Source organism: Salvia hispanica, chromosome 3, assembly GCF_029641045.1.
Source record: "Salvia hispanica isolate PSC_SH4W2 chromosome 3, Shi_PSC_v1, whole genome shotgun sequence".
Lineage (NCBI taxonomy): Eukaryota > Viridiplantae > Streptophyta > Magnoliopsida > Lamiales > Lamiaceae > Salvia > Salvia hispanica.
Window position 1 is genome coordinate 43532426 of NC_142694.1, and position 20485 is coordinate 43552910.

A 20485-nucleotide genomic window follows, 5' to 3' on the forward strand; every position below is an offset into this window, starting at 1 on the left:
TGAAAAGCCTGATTTTGATATAGTCATTTTACTTATTGTGTGAACTTTTATTTTGTCAATTGAGTTTTTATGTGTTGAATGAAGTCCAAGAACATATCTTCCACATGCAAATAGGAATAAAGAATAAAGATAAAAAAAAAAAGATTATAGGATCATATACTTCAAATAAAGATGAAGAAAAGATTATAGGATCGTATACTTCAATTGATGCCTCTGACATCATGTCAGCAACTTATTGGACTTCAAGGGTTTAAATCATTGTAGTTATTTATTGGTGATTCAATTAGTACTATTGTCCGTTGGGATTTTTTGACGTGGTTCAGTTCAATTTCTTACTATGGTAAGTTCAATGTCCGAATCGAATAAACATGTAGTATAATTATACTATAAAATGGTTAGAAAGAAATGCATATAGTTTCCAAAATATTGAAAAGAAAAAATATCTGAAATGAAAGAAATGGCTTACAATGTAAAGGTGCGTATGATAGCATGGACATTATATTGACATGGTGCAACAAAAAAAAACATTCTCTTAGACTGATTTGACCAAATTCAGTGTATAAATATTATTTTCAAGTGACATATTATGTCCTCTTTACGTATAGACGTATAGTTAATAATGACATTTGTTGAGTTAGGCCGAATGATACTAACAAAGAATACGAAAAAGGGTATATTTAGTGCAATTAATTTATGAGTGAGATCGCTTTACAAAGATAAATGGTAGACATGTGAGAAATTATATTGAGTAGTTAGAGAGAGACAGTTGGCTGAGGTAGATTTTATTTATTTCAACAACTTCTCCTCCTCCATTAAATTTCCATACCCACAGCCACAGCTGTATTTGTCAATTAATATAAATATGTATTTATACATGAGCTTTTAATAGGAAAGTACTCTATCAAAAATAAGTTCAATTTCATCCCCTCCACTAGAAACTAATGTTTGCTCCTAGTTGAGTATTGGGAAGTCAAGAAAGTCATGGTGTGCACAATGACAACTCGTATTGTAATGAATTGTTCATATTTCAGGGGTGTTCGGTTGGCAAGACTAAATCTCATGATTAAATATGTATCATGTTTAGTTCATAAGATTAACCCCCTCAACTTAATCATAAATGGATAGTCTCATGATAATTAGTCATAACCTCCCCTTCCAACTAAAATAATCTCACAACTTAATCATAGATGGATAGTCTCATAATTATTAGTCATGACAACCGAATGCCACATATTAGTACTATAGAATAGGGCAATCTATATTTTCTAGCTAATTGGTTCCAAATTGTTTCTATTCATAGAACTACTCCCTAGTTGAGTGGCGGGATCCCTGATGCCCTATTATCGAGAACATTAACAAAAAAAATCCAATTCAGTGCTTTTGTCAATATATTAGCCAATTGATTTAAAAAAATCTAGCTATATCAGCTTCAATCTTCTTCATGATGAAATGCATGCCCATCTTGACATGTTTGTTCGATCATGTCATTTTTTTTAATTTTGTTATTCCTTTGTAATCGATTGATAGATTGTATGATTTGTTGATTGTGGTTGAATTAGGTTTTGATTGCATAGGTAATGAAAAAATTATCACTTCGTGTGATCCACACTACTTTAATACTATGTGAACTCGCATTGTATCTAGATGCTTATACATATATAGTAGTAATACGTTTAAGGCTGCTTGCTCCATCGATGACTAATTTCAAAGTGAAGAAAGAGATGAAAGTGCATAAAAAATAAAAAAAAATAGACCAAGCCGTCAGGATTCAAACCACTAACCATTGATTAGAAGACCTATATAGTAACCACTAAGTTATCATTTTACTTACAAATAAAAACTAACAACATTTGATCAATTTATTTATTTTATTGGTTGTTCGGTATAATGGAACTTTTTCATCACACAAATTGTAACAAATCGAAACCATAAATTTCGATCATCAATAACTGCATAACCGATTAATTGACCCTAAATTAATTAGTCGGTGTATTCTCTTGTTATTTAGCACACTTTCCAGGCAAACATTTGAGCCAAAACTTTCTGAGTTTGTTTGGTTCAATTTTGGATAAATTTCACGGGACCAATTGTACAACAAATTAAGCTACTTTCCTTTTGCTATTTAACTTAGAAAACCACTCCAATTATATGATATTGATATAATATAGTACGAGTTTTGAAACCACCTTATTTAATGGCCCATCCACTCCATCCCAATTCTTTACATGCCTAACCTCGAAACTGAAATTTCAAATTAATTCGTCCAAATAAGTTGAAATCGATACTTGTCTCTTCGTTATGATTTTACCAAATATTACTACACATAGACCATTTCCTAAAATAATGTGTATGTTTTCCAATTGAAGGAAATAAATACCCGTTAACTAAGATCATCAAAAAGTAACACCTATTCAACAATTTAAAATCGAATTTTACATTAAACTATATTTTACACTTTTAAACACCCCAAAAAAAGATAGTAGTTGCAAATTAGAAATTTGCAATACCTATCCTATCCGTTTGTATATTTGATTGGATAAATAAAAGTAGAAAAATGGTCTTGAGTTGACACCTATTGGACACATGGCAGCTGCACGACAATTCAACAACCAAGCGGCCGACACGTGTGCGCTAATCAACGCCCTTTAACCGTCATTCATACCGTTTAAATTCCCGCCTTCTTCCCCAAATTCCAAACCACATCTCAATCCACTTGTACAGAATCTTGAAAATGCAGACAGCTAAGGACATCGCAGCTTCAGCCAAGGCCGGCATGGAGAAAACCAAGGCCACCCTCCAAGAAAAGGTTCAATTTTGTGAATCAATTGATTGATGTTTCTATGTTGATATGGTGATTTGATTGGAACAGGGTGAGAGGATGACGGCGCACGATCCGTTGCAGAAGGAGATGGCTACGGAGAAGAAGGAGGCGAAGATCCACGAGGCCGAGCGCCGGAAGCACGAGGAGCGTCGCCACAACGCGGCCGTGGCTGATCATGGTGGCGGGCATGATCAGCATGTGGTCGGTGGGCACAAGCATACGACCGGGACGGACTACACGGGGACGGGCTATGGGACCGGCGGCACCTACTAGTGTGTGTGTTTTGTAATTTGCAAAAATAAAAGTTTGAGTGGATGCTTCTTTTTTTTAGTTGCCCACTCTTTTGATTGTCTTGTAATGTAATCCACTTTGGTTTCATTTGGCAATCAATTTTCTACTTGTTTTGATTACTTGACTCTTTTTTATCCTTCAAAAACAAGTGCATCATCATTATCTTCTTCAAACTATTTATCCCACGTCTATTACTAGTAGTTTATTGTTTTTGAAAGAGACTACTGAAAAAAATATTGAAATTTGTATAATGATTAAATATTTTAATTTTAAAATATGGTGAGATTGATTAAAATTTACTATGATTATTAACCCTTAAAGATGTTGGCTTCCAAATTTGAATTTTGCAAAATTAAAATTACACATATATTATGCTACTACTGCTACAAAATTTAAATTTTACAAAAGAGGAGAAATGTATTTTTGTGTTATTTAATGTACTTCGAAACAAAAATAAAAAATAATAAATTCAAAATTAAATTTTACTATAAATTATAAATCCAGTTATTACAGGTCCAGAAAATATGGTTAACAGATTAAGAAGATTTTTTATCTTAAAAATTAAAAGAAAAATGGATTCAACAGCATTTAATTTTTCGGGACATCTTCGGAAATGGGCTTATTGGGCCCTAGATTACTTTGGGCTTTATTAAATTTGATAGATTTCTTTCTCATTTGAAAAAATACAACTCAAATTGTATATTTTTCGTAACATACCACTACAACAAAGTACTTATAGAAAATGCAATAACCGATTAATTATCAAATACGATCCAGAATTCTAATAAATTAATTCAACTAATTTTTCAGTTATTTAAAATATTTGAAAAAGAAGCCGAATTTGGAACGCGGGTAATGAAATCAAAAAACATAATGTTTGAAAACTATTCGAAAATCACAAATCGGTTTCCTAATAGAAAAAGGAACATACACTCAAATTAGGTATTCACGCTATTACATAGAGTCTCCGAAATCCTTTCGATGATCTACGTGGTGTTGAAGGAATATCTATCCAATCCGATCAATTGTGCGAAGCCCGTGACAGCAACACTTGGTGGAAAATCATTAGGTATGAATATGTTAGATACATATGACTCGATTGGTGAAATAGTATCTCTTCCCGCAAAAGCATACTACTTTTTTCTTTTTTGAACTAATGCACAAAGAAAACATTTTTGTTGCAAACGAATAAGATAGTTAGAATCCCAAATTGCATGAGCAATAGGTCTTGTAAAGAATCTTGTACATATTATCAAAAAAATTCCTCACTAAGCTACATGAAACAGATTTCTGAAAGCATTTTGTCTTTTTGTATGTAAATTTTGATACAATGTAAAGTTTGCAAAATTAACTGAAAAGGTTATGCAAATTGCACTTAACCCTATGCATGAATTATAGAGTATTAATAATCTAAAATCTGTAGTTTATTATGCATTAAAAGAATGTTTACAACATATATGAGAAAGTACACATCAATAGTATCTCTTGACACTACAACAAGACACAAGTTTTTTGTGACAGATGCCCAGACACATCTGATATACCAGTAAACTACATTTATTCCACTGCTCTTCCTCTCCATTGACAGGAGGTGAGCATAAATTATGAACAGAACTGACCTATGAAAGAATTACAGCTTTATAGAGAGTACATGCCACTTGTATCGACGAATGGCCTATCACATTGAGCAGCAGAGATGCTTACTTGTTACACGGCAAGATCCATGAAACCGGTGAAAGAATAGGTTATTGGCAGCTCATAGGAGAAGAGGAGAGGAGAGATGAATGTGAATGAATTGTTAGCACAGGCTACTGTTATCCTACTTCTCGGTGAGGGCATGTACTCTTTTATCAGTTTATGTTTCCTTCTTACTTGCTGGGAAATGCAATCTGGCCATCAGAGGTCGTGGTGCTCGTGATTTTTGGTCAAATCCTCTGACACACACCAATCCTGCATTGCAATTATAATTTATGTGAAATTTCGGTTCGGATAATCACAGAAAAAGTCCAATTATAGTACTATGAGAGTTGATACCTTTCCAAAAGCAGAACTGGATATCTTCGGTTGACAGGCCTAAGAAGAATTAGTCGTATCTCAGTCAGTTAGATGCATTTGCTATGTATACATAAACTGATGAAATTTTTGTGTACCTTTGAAAATTGATGAGACTGATGTCCCAAAGAATACGGTCCTTTTTGGAAGGTTCCATATCAGACTTCTTGGCACATCTATAGGATTCAAACTAGATTCATGGTCGGCGAATACCTGCATTAGAGTAATGTCACACATCCCACTTTCGTTAGTTGAATAAATGAAACTATCATCAAACATAGAAATAGCAGTTCTTATGCTGGCTTATCAAGTAAAGTAACACCCCCTTCTCCTTAACTTTGCAGAAACCTACAACAGAATTGTTGAATTTATAAAAATCTTAGTACCTCATTGACTTGGAAATATGTGCCATTGAGCGGGAAACTCCCTCTCATTGCTGTTCTGCAAGGTATCTGCCGGAGAATTCTAATTCAGCAAACACAAGTAAAATAAAGTGGAAAACTATGTTGGTACTGTCTGATATCACTTCGATTCTTACCAGAATTGTGCCTCTTACGGTCTGAGACTGTGCTTCTCTTGTGCTATTGCATGGAAAGCACGTCTTGTTGGTGCACAGACCACCTGCTACCGCAGAACTACATTTAGCTTCTGGGGGTTGAACAGAATCTGGTGTCTCACCTGTTGTTTGAGCATAGTCAGCTGCATCATCAAACTATTTGGTCGTCTCTTCAATATTTCTCTATGCTTTTACTACTGTCAATTTATTTTGTATGCATGTCGTACAGATGCACTTCATGGTTTAGTCAATGGATCATTATTGGTTTTCTTTTAACTAGAGCATCTAAACTTAGCAAAATCTTGTTACTATCGTGAAAATAATTGCCCATCCACAGCGTTTTGGATCATATCAAGTGCTTTTAGATAATATAACCTACCTGGGGTCCATATTGCTAGTAGATATGGACTTGGATCATCAGGCTCTCGTCTATCCATCTAAACATGTAAAATATAGGTCAGTGAAAATCCAGTTGTCTGTAAAATAGAACTACAAAAGGTTCAAATGATATGAGACTTAACTAACCTCTTTGAGTAAAGGATGTGAATCCGGAAGTTCGTAGCTGCAGAAAAATAAAGTCATAAGCTACTGAAGTTATGTACTCATTTTCCTGGTAGGATTTCTTCAAAAATTTTAAGTTTTAGACGAAGTTATAAACTCACACTTGGTGCTCTGTCCGCAGTCGACTGGCGTGCTTTAGTTTCGGTGCTGGTACGGAAGCAAATTGTGGTTTTAAGGCAACTAGAGCTTTGGACATATCACCTTCTCCAATTTCAATCTTCCCTTGTAAAAAGCTCTGTAGATTTGTAGTGAATTCTTCAATGTTGAGCTTTATGACTGGGATTTCTTCTGAATCCGAATCGTCATAAAAATCCTCAATATCTTCAACTTCGGCAGGTGGCTCTGGCTCTGGGGTTGCTGGTTCCTCGATTAACGGTTCGCAATCCCTTGACAACCTCACTCCTTGATCTATGGTATCCTCAGATGGTGGCAGTGCCATATGCTTTATTATAACGTTACCGCTATTATTAGTATCACTTATGGGAGCAGCTGAACGTACTATATGTCTCTCTTCCGGCCCTGGAAGAGCAAGCCTTGCGCTGCACCATATGCATATATATTTTCATAATATTTTAGCAAATTAACATGCGTAATATTGAAAGATATATCCTTTGACTGTCGAGATTCCTGCTTTTAATCTAGACAAGTTGTTATTTTTTCTAGATAGATTGCAAGCTAACCTTGCAAAAGCACTGGCAAAATGTCGACATTCTCCTCTCAGTGGACAGGCATTACAGTTTGGATCCCTCTTTGTGCAGAAAACCTGTACCCAATATACGGAAATCAATGAGAAACTCTTTTGTTTGTTAACTATGGTTGCTACATAAGCTGATTTAAAGATGAACTGCTACCTTTCCAAATGTAATCATTTGATAGTGTAGCTCATACCTGCAGTACAACGGGATAATAATTAGTTCATATCTTGGACTAGCCCAGAGTTTATGTAATTTTGAAAGGTAGGTAACTAGTTAATATATACTACTATACGAATTAGTACACCTACAGTGTTTCCTGATCCAGCTTGCAGAGTCTTGGCCAAATATATTTCTGAACTGTTTCCAGAATAGGATAACTGCATGGGAATGATATTAGTATCTGCAACAATTCAAAAATTGTATATCACTATAAGTTAGCATATACTTACAGTTCAAGGAGATGCAACTGGAGTTGCTCGGGAAGGGGTTGTAGAGGAACCCACCCAAGTCGAACAGCAATACGCCCAACATTTGTGTCAACCTAACAGCTGATAGTCAGCAAAGATTTCTTTCTTTCTTTCACATACATAATACATACACTTGATGTTTTTTCTGAGATGTGTGCTTACAGGGAAAGCAAGATGGTGAAGAGTTAAAAGCCGTATGCACTCCACACTTTTTAGTCCTAGTCCTCGTATACTTAATAAATAATCCCTGCAAGAGATATTATTCGAAAATGAAGAGTTGATTCTACATTAATTTATAAATATAAGGTAGATATTACTAGATATCTTTGACTGTCTTTCCAATATACTCGAGCCTTTCTTAATATGCAATACAGATATAAATGAAACTATTACTATAACTTGGAAACTTACTTGGCTCTGTCTGGGTCGACATCTCTTAACCATTCAAGATCAATTCTTTCATGATCTTCAACCAAGCGGTTAAGAAAGCTCTGCACATAATTGATGAACATATATGGGTTTTTCCGAGTCATTGCAATAATAGGAGTCACCAATTATCATTTATAACCATTAAACGTACCTTCATTCTCTCTGCTAGAATGTTGCTCATACCCCTTTCCTTGATTGCGTCGGAGATCTCACGAACATCAGCATTTCGCATTGCTTCATAGTCTAGAGAGTCCATAGCCTCTCTGCTGCTTCCTGCTGTCCCATCCTTGGATTGCACTTGTTTCCTCAACGTATCCCAATTAAATGGTACAGCCTTTTCCTTCTCAGCCTTCCGCTTTCTTGCATTTGGAGTAGCGACACCGATATTACTGGATTGTTTGTTAGAAGATTGTCCATGCCCCATACTAGGTTCAACTTCCACGCGTTTCATATCATCTGCAACATAAAAAATCATCTCTAAATCAGTATTTTTCCTATAAATGAATTCACTTCAAAGTTTTCATACAGTACCACTTTGTTGTTTGCTGGGTGTCTCCACAGGTCTTCCGGAGTCCATCAGAAGTGTGCCCTTCGAATGAAAAACACCTTGCTCTTCCCTACTATGCTTGACAGAATGTTGAGGATTCCTGTTACAAGACTCATCTGGAAAATCATTTCGCAACTCAAGGCTCTTTCTTAGATCTGCATGGTTAACAGATGATGGTTGATATTTGGATCTTCCATCTTCTGAGACCATAAAAGGACTTTCTGCACTCTGACCTACGTAATCATCCATGCACCGTGCATCAGTTCCTTTTGAATCTTTTGAAGTCAAATTAGATACGTTTTCACTTCCCAAGAATGTAAGATCTTCTGCTTCCCAGTTTCCTATCCCCATCAACATGTTTGTCCATGAATTGGACAATGGGTGAAGAGAGCTCTGCTGGTGTTGGGCTTCAGAGATGTCAACCCACCCTGGACTTTGCTTGTGCTCTGGTTTTTCAAATTCCTGATGGTCAATCACATTTGTCTTACTTATATATAAACTATCTCGGAGGTAGGACTTACTTTGCTGCAATGCTGCAATTCCTTCATCCTGTTGGGAAACACTTTGATGGCCAACATTTTTGCTAATATTCCACCCACATTCGGCGTCTGAATTTGAGGCAGAGCTGGATCTAACATCTTCAGTAGTTTGCAAAACAACGGATTCAGAGGAACTTTGTGATGAGATGATATCTTCCTCAGCTCTCCTGGTACAGTGATTGCTAACCGGAGAAGTCTTTTTTTCTGGACTGTTGGTTCTATGTGTGGATGTTTCGGTTGATGTTACTTGACTATGGTCAGACACTGGTTCCATTGCCATTTTTTGATGATAAGTTGTTCCATCTGGATATGTTATGCGAACCTCATGCTTTCCAACTGCTGGACTTCCACTACTTTCACAACATGGTTCTCTAGCAGTTTCTGATTTTAGAGGGAATTTGGCTGCAAGATTCATAAAAGCAGAGCTGCGAGCAAGGAAAGAAATTATAAAAGTTTGATTAGCTTCTACCAAGAAATTAAAATGCTTTTTTATGTTACATCAAGGTCATTAAATTTACCTTGAAAGATGATCTGAAACATTTTGTGTGAGAAATACTCCTATCACCGAATCGACCACTGACCCTTTCCACTTGGAGAATCGCCTATCCCCTGCAAAGATACAAATTGATCTTAGGTTTTAGCTGTAGGATATCCTTATAAATTTGACCCTTACTGAAGTTTGTATCTAGCTTGGTCTCAGGGATATTGATACAATGAAGTTAGTATGCTTACAACCAACTCATAGTATATATAGTCAGAGCTCAATATAGTAGGAATATTGTGCTTCAGAAAGATTGTCAAATCGCCCTTAACAGAAAGTTACCTTGTGATGAGTAACTTGGAGTTGGATGGACACATTTCTGCTGTAATAATCATATGATGAGAAAGTTCATCAGCAGAGATTTAAAGCTCTGCAAAATGTACTTTTCGATACCAACATAAATAGGTTGGCACGGAGATTTATCCCCACATAATGGCGAACACACACTAGCAGAGTGACCCAAAGGCCAAAATGCTAAAATGTGATATAACAGATAGCATTCAACAGAAGATCCAATTTGAATCCATGGTATGAGGCTTAACACAGAGGAACTCATTGCAGATTAATGGTGGCTTTCTGCAACAGAATCACAGAAAGAATGCAAAGAAGTTTCTACAGACAAGAATCATTTTTCAAGTCCAAAACTTCTTCTTCTTTCTCCTTTTTCTTAACCCCCCCCCCCCCCCAAGTATTTTATGTTTAAGGTTAATTACATTTTCTACCTATACTTAGTTTTTTTGACATTGCAATGTAAAACTCTTTTTTCTTGTTAGTTGCGGCTTGAACTTTGAGGGAAGCTCACATTTATGTCGTGTGCATTACACAGGATAAAGTTGTTGCATTTTACCACCTAAAGTTTATGCTATTACTCCATCCGTCCACGAAAAATAGCTTCATCTTTCCATTTTGGGTTGTCCACAAAAAATAGTCTCATCCAAAAATGGAAAGTTTTTCTCTCATACTTTACCCAGTTTTTTTTCTCACACACTCTCTCTCTCTCCTACTTTGTCCACTTTTTCTCTTTTTCCCTCTTACTTTACAAATTTCTTATTTAACCTCGTGCCGTCCATATTTGAACTTACTACATAGTAATATCAATTCTAATTGTGATAGGAGTTAGATTGTTGCCTATTTGAACTTGTCTTCATAATGAATAATGTAGAAAGATGTAATTTTATTCAAAATATTAGTATTTTCTTTATACTATTACAGTGGTAAACTGAAAAACTACACAAAATTAGATAGTAAACTGCAATAACTTTTGGAGGGGTTGATGATTGTGCCTCCATGCAGTAAGGTGTGGTTGTCTCAACATCTAAGGCATTTTTTTGTGTTTCTAATAAGTAAGTTCTTATCTTCTTACTGTTATCATAATGCTGTAGGGATCTTTGAACTGACTTAAGGTCCATTTTCCTCCCAATATCCAACTGAAGTCTATTGAATTATGTTTTCCAACAGAGACGATCTTGGTGAAAATAAATGACACCTACTTTAACTATACTAATTTTGGTATTTATAAAATCTTTTGGTTATCACTAACATTAGCTTTTATAAAATGCATTAATTTCCTTAAAAAATGCATAAATTCAAGCTAGCTTCTCTTTTGTGTAATTTTTATGTCTTATATAATCCAATCAAGTGTTCATAATTGAAAACTCTGTGATATGTAATTTATATATCTACTAATTTACGGATATAAGTATTAGGATAGAAAATACCTTGGACTAGATGCATTCGTGCAATAAATGAGTCCACTCGACCCCGGAATACTTTCCTTTCTTCTTCCCACCATTTTTCTCTATTGGTGTCCATTGTTTCTGGAACTTCGCCTCCCTCCTTACCCATTAAAAGGTTCCACAGCCTATTTGTCTCTGGATCAAGGTCTATTTTAGGCCTTGGTGTCTTCTTTTTGACAGGATCATATGGAACGACAGCACCATCTCCTGTGTATGGAACAAGTGCACTTTGCTCTTTCCAAACCAATTCTTTGCCACTGTTAGTGAGTTGAAGATGCCTCATGCCATTGGTTATATCATCCACAGTGGGATACACTTCTACTGTGTTCCCTGGAGAGATAGAGAGAGATGGTGAGTGAAAGAGAGGAATAGTCTTGTTTTATCAATCTTAAACCTTTATTGAACAGAATAACTTGCAGAAAGATGTTTACCTGCAACCTTCTTGGGGGATTTCCGATAACTTCTCCTTTTTTTAGGCTCTTTCTGGTGAACTTTGTCCACAAAGGGCTCCTCCCTGTTTATCCCTTCAGTGATGGATTTGGTGATTTGCTTATCAGCATTGTTGTCAGTTGTCTTTGGTAGCATTATTTCCGAATGTAGATGCACTTGAGATAAAGCATGGTGTTGCTGAATGTTATTCCTGATATCGGAGTAGTTCATGTACCGATCAAAAATGACATCGGTGGGATTATCATTTGGATTAATGATCTGCCTTCTACAATCAGAATTTCTTGGTTCATCATTTTGAGGCTCTGTTGATATTTGTGCCAGGAAACTCTTATTCCTTCTGCTTACAATTTCTTGAACAATTCTTTCAGCAGTTGTAAAGCCAGAATGCCTACTGAGTGACCTACCATTATCATCCTCAGCATTTTTTTCACCACATGCTCTTGAACCAGTTTGCCGTTCATGTAAACCTTGAAACTGGAGTTGGGAACCCACGAAGACCATATTTTGTGGACTCCCAATTACAGTAGGCTTATATGCTCTCTTGGCTCCTTGTTTATCAGTTACATCTATCAAATCCTCCACAACTTGAGGCATAGTCTGCACAGATGATTGTGCTCCGAAGCCAAAGATTTGCTCGGAAGGATTTGCTTGAAAGGCAATATGGCCATGGCCTTCCCTAATGTGATGATGTAACTGATTGTACCTACTAACGCTGTCGAATTGGCATATGCTGGCATTTCGCATACTGAAACTTCTCGCTATAGCATTCAAGCTATGGTCTCTAGATGTAGGCGGAGGTGCTCCAGATTCCAGGATGGGTAATTCTTGAGAAGGTATTCTGTTTAGTGACTGAGCAAAATGGTAGGGAGTCGGTGTCTGTTGTCCCTTTCTTTCAAGTGTGTTGCTGCAACCTGCCTTAGCTGCAGAAGTTGACGGTCCACTTGAATCCATGCGAAGCTTATGCTGCTCATTATTCTGCTCCTGGTGGCCAAGTTGACTACCCTGGCATTCCTCTTGTGCTCTATTGTCTCCAACAATCTCCGTGTTGAAGTTTAATTTTCTCTTGGTCGACTTCATCGCAGGCCCCATGCCAGATGCTTCAGCTACTTTCACTGTATCAGCCATTGGAGGAGTTGAGTCTTTAGTGCCATTGTTTGACCCGTACTTCCTTTTGGCTGAAAGATTGCCATTAGGAGTACTGCTTTTTGTAGAAGCAGGCTTTGGTGACCGTTTGGGTTTCCCTTCAACCACTACCTTTGGCCGGTGTTTCGTTCTTTTTGGTGTTTTCTGCGCTGGTGTCTTGTTCAGATCAATTCCTCCATTTCCACCATCAGAACATTTCATCTCCTGGGGAGATCTTGAAACTGCTTCAGTTGATTTACCCATAGATTTATCTATAATGTCACCACGCTCTTCCTCAATAATTTCAGGCTGTGAAGAAACGACTAAATTTCCGGGGGTATATTTTTCCGGAGTTAATGTGCCTTCTTGCAACAAATGTGGCACTTGAACGATCTGGTGAGTCTTGAACTGATTTTGTTGGTCTGGTGTTACCAGCCCTATTGGCAAGGACCCCAAAGTGCTTGAAGGTTGAGTCAATCTGAGCGCTGATTTGGCTACTGAAGGTCTACCTACGAAAATACAGCATTTGAGTTATGGTCAATGAAATTCCAGCAACATATAAATCACTCATTACATTATAGACATTTTCATATACATGATACATCTAAACTTGGTCCACTAATAGACATAGTCACACCATAATGTCATGGAAAACTAAAAAGCTTGGGAAGTGAAAGGGCCACAGTCAATCATGCTGAACAGATATACAAGAGACAAGTGCAAGTGATCAACATTCTAAAAATATAAAATTAACATTCTGAAAAGAGTAAAGGTCAATTTTGGTCCTAAACATATGACCAAAATACGAATTTGGTCAAAAATATTCACTTTTTTGAAAAACAGGTCCATAACAAATGAAAATGCGGCCGAAGTAGTCCTTTTTTATGGTTCCGTCAAAAAACTAATGGTCAACGCTAATTGCACAGTGGCATGACCGTTAGTTTTTTGACAGAACCGTAAAAAAAGGACAACTGCAACAAGGATTTCATTTGTTATGGACCTGTTTTTCAAAAAGTGAATGTTTTGGACTAAATTAGTATTTCAGTCATATGACCAAGATCGACCTTTACTCTTCTGAAAATGATCATTCTTTAAAAGGTGTCTAACAATTTTAAACGATTGACTTGACATTAATTCCCTAATCCAGATTTCACTAGCAAATAGGAAACAAACTTAGACAATCTACTCGTAGTTGGGGAAAAGCCAATTTAGTAAACCAAGTCTTACTGAGTAGCTTGTCTACCAACAAAAGTAAATACATATTGCTCACTTGAAAGAAAGTTTAAGCTATGTATTTCTTACTAAACACTTGCTTTGACAATATAATTTCATCCCAAATTGGATAAAAGAGAGAAATACCATTTGTTTGACCAAGTGGCTCACATCAATTCATCGCGATGAGTGTTCTTCGTCAATTGAATATCCATTTGAAAACCATCTCCACATAAAAAAGGGATATATAAAATAGGAATATGAACTTAGAAGTGCTTGCAACGAAACTTAAAGTTTTATCAAATTATCATCGGAGAGTTATGCGAACATATATAATGCATCATCTAAAGGGAAAGTCACATGAAAAAGCAAAAGTGAAAATACGTGTCTTGCATGCAATATACTCACTTTGTGGAATCTCTTGTTGGTTGTAACCACCACCATCATCATGGCTTCCACAATAAATGTGACTCAGCGGAAATCCGGCACCAACCGTTGCATAAGCCACGTGATTGCTTTCATGCAAAACGTGATTCCTTTGGGCTCTCACGCCAACTGAAGCGCAACCCACATGATTGCTCCCCAGGAAAATGTAATTTTGCTCAGGTCCAGCACCAACCGGTCCGTAAAGCTGATTGCTTTCAACTTGTGAAATTGGACAAGTGATGGCAGGCTTGCCCTCCAAAACAGAGCTTCTGTATGGCAATCCATTCGGTGAAGGGGAATCGTTAGCATTCATGATGCACATTAAGTCTGCGAATGAACTAACCTCCTGACGGGTAACAACTTCACCTATATTCTGCAAATTAGAGCCATTTCCTCCTGCATTCTGATTCACCCCTATGCAGTTATTTTGGACTGGGTTCGATGGAAACCAATTATAGGCTTCAACAGGAGCAGCATCTTGACTAATCTGCACTTTGCCATTCATCCCCAAATTCGTAGTTGGAGGCATATTCTGGTGCGGCCTGCTATAGTTTCCAGCTGGAGGAACACCTTCATGGTTATACTCTGTGTAGCTTGGACCTTCCCTCCTGTTCAGATCGAAACGAGGAGGTTGCTGATCCCGCAAAAGATGTTCATACACATCTACCATGTTGTGCCAAGTATGTTGGCCAATCTGATTCTGTTTCATTTCAGGCCGGGCATTATTAGAACTCTGCAGAACCATTTTGTCTGGTGTCGATGGAATCCATATATTTCCATTTAGTGTAACTCCCTTCTCCCATGGCACTGAAGATCCCCTCCCCTGCTCCATCATCCAAGTGTTCTGATCTTTGTAGCTTGGACCTTCACTTCTGTTTAGATCAAAACCACGAGGCTGCTTACTCCGACAAAAATCATCATACATATCCATCAAATTGATCCAATTTTGTTGCCCAAGCGATATACCAGACCGGGCATTGTTAGGTGTCGATGGAGTCCATACATTTCCATTCTGAGCAGCTCCCTTCTCCCAGGGTATCGAAAATCCCCTCCCCTGCTCCATCATCCAACAAATTACCCCCTTTTTGTGAGAAAAATCACCCCATCAATCGCTTGTAACTGAATTTCAATACTCCTGGAGAAAATTCAACAAAATAAATCCTCCAAGACTAGAAAAAGCAATTAATGCTCATAAAATTCAATAAAAAAAAAACCAACCATTCCTCAACAATCTGCATCTCTCCGCATGCCAAGTTCCCAAATTTAGCAAATATAAATAAAACAACAGCCAATTAACAAATGCACATTCCTAAAAAAGCTAGAAATAAACAGAAAACACCAGACATGAATCAGAAACAAGGAAAAAATTGAGAAATAACAGCAGCAAATTCCAAATCAGAGGATTTCAATTCCAAAGATGTAAGGCGAAACCTACAAGGCCTTAATGGAGGCGCTGGCGTGTGAAGAAATGCAATCAAACAACAGATACTTCACCACTCAAATTAAAGCATGCCAATTAAGTTTAATGGAAAGAGAGAATAAATGCAGAGTCCAATAAACTTAAATTGGAAACAATTGACAACAATTCAATCAGGTATAATTAGACCCATCGATCTCTGCAACAATTCCTTACCTGAGAGATCAGCTCCGAAATGAGTCAATGCCGGAAAAGCCAAGTCCGCGGTCGTTACAATAGTGGAGAGAGAAGAAGAGAGAGAGGAGAGCTAAGTATAAGTACTCAACTATAAAAACAAAGAAATCATAACTTTTTCAAAAGAGAAGTGCATGGTTAGGCACGAAAATTCTCTCTTGCACTAACTAATTGCTAAATAATTACATTAATTCAATCTTTCAAATGATTAAATTTACAAAATCATATCAGTTTTATAAATATTAATGTGTAGATTTAAAGAGTTTTATTAAATCTAGAGATTTAAAGTTAGTTGAAATTTCGGTATTTACGGGAGTCAACTGAAAATTAAAACGACTAGTTTTGACCTGCTACGTGATTTTACTGATCTCATTTAGATAATGGTGATATTAAAAATACAATATGTAGTTAATCATATTGTTTTAATCGGATAATATAATATGATTGGGTCAGGAGCATATTGTCGTTAATGGGCCAAAAGCCCAGTAGGAAAATGGATCTATATTTGTAAAAGCCTAGTATCAAGTGGATCTATACTTGTCGAGTGACCGGGTCGGCCGGGGCCAGGCCCGTTGGGGGCCGAGGTGATGTCGGATTCTGTCCGGGCTCGTGTTTAAAGTGGGGTTTGGCTTGGTTAATGCTCAATTATGATGCATTTTTAGGATTATTGTGGCAAAAATATTGTTATATGGTAAGCGTTAATTATTTATGCAATAAATGTGACACATAAGTATACATGTTAAAAAGTACAAAAGCAAAAGCATGTTGATTATAATCATTGCTATATTGTAAACACACTCTTTATGTGCACTATTAGTAACCAAAAGCATGTACTAGAGAGGCAATATTGTAGTTTGAACCATCTTTATCTTTTTGCAGCAACCTTAGACACTTCAAACAATGTCTCATCATTGTTAGTTTATACTCCATAAGCTTTCTTTATTTGTATATGAATCTTGTAATTGTTGAACTTCTTACTATTTGATCTCTCTTTGAGACAGTCTTATAGAATGAAGAAGACATTGTTAGTGTATGGTGAAAGTTCTTCAAATGAAATAGTAACATTTTTTTATAAGTCGTCCACATTGTGTGATACAGTATATTATTAATAATGGTTGCATTGCTCTTAAAAATCAAGATCCAGAATATTTGCATTTGGAGAATTGGTTGGCTGACAATTTAGTTGGATTGTGAATCTATTTGAATCTGCAATACTATGAACTTTGGATTATTGTGATTAATTTGAGGGTTGAAAGTATTTTTTTTTAATAAGGGATGGAGTATTCGTTTAGTATAGAAGGAAGAAGGCTATTGAATTTAAGTTAACACATGGTAATATGTTTAATACAATAAAAGTAAAATATATATAAATGATTTATAATACTCCATATTGTATTCACATGAGTTCGAACTTTTAATAAATGTTAGAGCATTCCCAATGGAGGTGGCGAATTCTCGGCGATAAATCGCCGGTTATCGCCGAATTATCGCCGGCCATTGTGGCGAAGTCGGCGATAATTCGGCGATAATGTTGCCGTTGCTTCGCCGAGTGGCGTTCTAACGCCGGATTATCGCCGAGCGATCGCCGGCCACTGTGGCGACGCTCGGCGATAATCGGCGATAATTAAAATTTTTTTTTTTTTTTTTTGAACCCAACGGCTATTTTACATTCCACCCCTATAAATATTTCCTCCACTTCCTGCATCCAACACCTGCAGAGTACGCTGGGGCTCGATCCCGACGCCCCTCCGGCCCCTCCGTCTTAGATTTTTTTTTTTTAAATCTTTGTTTATTTGCGTTTTTTATTTGTAGTTTTTTTTTTCTCGTTGTATTATATTTTCCAATGATTAATACAACGATGAATTGTTCATTATTAGTCTATTTATTAAATACATTTGTAGGGAAAATTAAATAATATAAAAAATAATGATGTAAAAATGAAATGTTGAGTTAGGGAGAAATAAGGGAGAAATAAGGGAGAAACCAATGTAGCACTTGGCTAAAAACTGGGGATAAATTTTGGTGCTGATGTGGCGCTGATGTGGCAGGAGTTAGGGAGAAATAAGGGAGTTTTTAGGGAACTCCATTGGGAGTGCTCTTAGCTACATGTTTTGTACTGAGGGAAAGTCAAATCAGAGTTGAACTGTTTTTTTATTTCTTATAATTGATTTTTTATTTATTTTACAAATTTTGCTTTTACAACAATTTTTTAATACTTCGATTCAGTTAGTATTCTGTTACCATTCAATTAATCAAATGAACACAAACTTAATTAAATGAACATATTTTTACTAGTGTGGCAAAAAGAAAAAAATATAACATCAAAGTTTTTAACGGGGAAAATTAAACAAATGAATGCATTAAATAATTGTTATTTCACTTTAATTAACTCCAAACTTGACTATTGACTATGATTACTTATATAAGATAAACAATCGTGTTAAAAATATATCTTAAATAATTTTTTTTTTTTTGTATCACTAAATTCGGTACTATCTCGTTTATTTTATCAAATTCAGTACATTAGATAGATTCGAATGATTCACATTTTCAAGCCAATACGATCAAATTTGTGGTTTAGCTTCATTATTCCAAAGCTCTTTACCACTATCTTCTTTTTTTCGCGAAAAAAGGTAGTGTTGATTAGTCGAACTGTCGAAGCATAAATTATCACAAACATTATGTTACATATCACTAAAATTGGTCGTCAAATTCTCATGTATCAATTGCAGATACAGATACTAGTAGTCACTTTCGACAGTTAATTAACACTCTTTTTGTTTATCTATATGAATTTTATACTATAACCTTAGATCTTAGTTTAGTTGGCTTTAATTACAACACACTAGAATCGAATATCGACTATGCTTGAATGAAAAACTAGGAGAAAAATTATAACTTAGGATATTTTATTTCAAATTTCAAAATTTATGTGCAAAATTAATTTTACCATAAAGTTTTAAGTTAGAATTCAAAATAGACTGTTAATACGTGTAATATCATAATAGTACACTGGAAAATGATTGTTGATGTCCAAGTCAGAATGTTCCCAGGATGAAAGTTGCAAAGGAGACGATTCTTAATTAAATAACACATCATCCCAAAAACTAATCTTCCTCTCACCCTGAGAACAACAAACGAAAGCATGCATATATATGAGAACAAACATGACATAGAGTTATAGACTGCACTCAGTAGGACTATCAGAACCATAACCGGTAGCATAATAAATAATCCTTCCATCCCATTATAAATGAAATACTATTTGTTTTTTGGCATGAGATTTTGTGTAGTGTTGTTTTGTGAGTTAATGAAAAGAGAATAAAGTAAAGGAGATGAAATAGTAGAGATGGTGTTGTTTCTATTTTATAATACATTTAATTTTTAATAGGACAATCTAAAAAGAAAAATATTTTATTTTTAATGAGACACGTACAAGTGTACAAAGTTGATATAGTAGTATATAGTATATACTTGCAATTGCACACAATGAAATTGTGTCCAAAGCAAGTTTCGAGCGAGAAGTCTTTTTTTAGGATTACAGTTGGATAATTTTCTCACCGTGATTATAATTTTATCGACTATTACATAATAAAGCAAATTTATGTCAAAAATACTTGTATATATAATTCAATTTCTTAGTAATTTTTATTAAAGTCGTTTTGAATAAAAAATTAAAACGAATTGGGAATTAAAAACAAATCTGTATCGAAAAAACAGCCAATTCTTCCATTTTAATTTTTTGATTTTTTTTTCTTTGTATAACTTGGATGATATTTTTATTTTAGATATTTTTTATTAACCCGTAATACATATTATTAGGAATATCAGTCAGATCAATCCACTTAGGTTATGAGTTAATCAGGTGCGGGTTATAAATGAGGCTGTTATTGGTATAGAAATTACCCACCCTTACTCTAAGTGTTCGAATTTCAAACTAGCCCAGGAATGTAATTTAGATCTTTTAATTAATCCCTCTTAATATATTATGAGTAAGAAATTGACGCATTCAAAGTCTTGATTCTTTAACGTGGGCTGTTAGTTGTTACAACATTCCAAAGTTGGAAAATAAATTCTTAAAAGACAAACCAGCTCACGAGTCACGAGGGTAACAGCAACAACTTTAGAGCACTCCCAATGGAGTTCCCTAAAAACTCCCTTATTTCTCCCTAACTCCTGCCACATCAGCGCCACATCAGCACCAAAATTTATCCCCAGTTTTTAGCCAAGTGCTACATTGGTTTCTCCCTTATTTCTCCCTTATTTCTCCCTAACTCAACATTTCATTTTTACATCATTATTTTTTATATTATTTAATTTTCCCTACAAATGTATTTAATAAATAGACTAATAATGAACAATTCATCGTTGTATTAATCATTGGAAAAT

General features: G+C 35.7%; 2 protein-coding genes across 3 annotated transcripts; one reads left to right on the forward strand and one right to left on the reverse strand.

Moving 5' to 3' along the window:
• Positions 1 to 2686: 2686 nt before the first annotated feature.
• LOC125213105 (18 kDa seed maturation protein-like) lies at positions 2687 to 3231 on the forward strand. Its single transcript, XM_048113465.2, has 2 exons — positions 2687 to 2806; positions 2870 to 3231. The coding sequence occupies exons 1-2, from the start codon at positions 2732 to 2734 to the stop codon at positions 3092 to 3094; spliced, it is 300 nt and encodes a 99-aa protein (XP_047969422.1). The 5' UTR covers positions 2687 to 2731; the 3' UTR covers positions 3095 to 3231.
• Positions 3232 to 4518: 1287 nt separating this feature from the next.
• LOC125213101 (transcriptional activator DEMETER-like) lies at positions 4519 to 16222 on the reverse strand. Of its 2 annotated transcripts, XM_048113461.2 has the most exons (22): positions 16079 to 16222; positions 14428 to 15580; positions 11667 to 13316; positions 11218 to 11565; positions 9477 to 9567; positions 8941 to 9383; positions 8404 to 8865; positions 8024 to 8328; positions 7855 to 7934; positions 7606 to 7690; positions 7426 to 7517; positions 7285 to 7353; positions 7133 to 7169; positions 6962 to 7044; positions 6383 to 6820; positions 6246 to 6282; positions 6100 to 6157; positions 5703 to 5842; positions 5551 to 5616; positions 5263 to 5377; positions 5147 to 5185; positions 4519 to 5062 (listed from the first exon to the last, which is right to left on the reverse strand). In XM_048113461.2, the coding sequence occupies exons 2-22, from the start codon at positions 15509 to 15511 to the stop codon at positions 4968 to 4970; spliced, it is 5817 nt and encodes a 1938-aa protein (XP_047969418.1). In that variant the 5' UTR covers positions 15512 to 15580; positions 16079 to 16222; the 3' UTR covers positions 4519 to 4967. The 2 variants fall into 2 exon arrangements, with proteins under 2 accessions (XP_047969418.1, XP_047969417.1); XM_048113460.2 differs by having other exon boundaries at positions 8404 to 9383.
• Between the last annotated feature and the right edge of the window lie 4263 nt (positions 16223 to 20485).

Bases quoted from the DNA above. Each gene is read 5' to 3' on its own strand.
- LOC125213105 (XM_048113465.2), top strand. From the start codon at position 2,732: ATGCAGACAGCTAAGGACATCGCAGCTTCAGCCAAGGCCGGCATGGAG. The intron at 2,807-2,869 runs GTTCAATTTTGT...TGATTGGAACAG, and splicing joins AGGCCACCCTCCAAGAAAAG to GGTGAGAGGATGACGGCGCA.
- LOC125213101 (XM_048113460.2), bottom strand. From the start codon at position 15,511: ATGATGGAGCAGGGGAGGGGATTTTCGATACCCTGGGAGAAGGGAGCT. The intron at 9,568-11,217 runs GTATTTTCTATC...GTATCTTTGCAG, and splicing joins ACGAATGCATCTAGTCCAAG to GGGATAGGCGATTCTCCAAG. The intron at 7,354-7,425 runs GTAAGTATATGC...ATTCCCATGCAG, and splicing joins CAGTTGCATCTCCTTGAACT to TTATCCTATTCTGGAAACAG.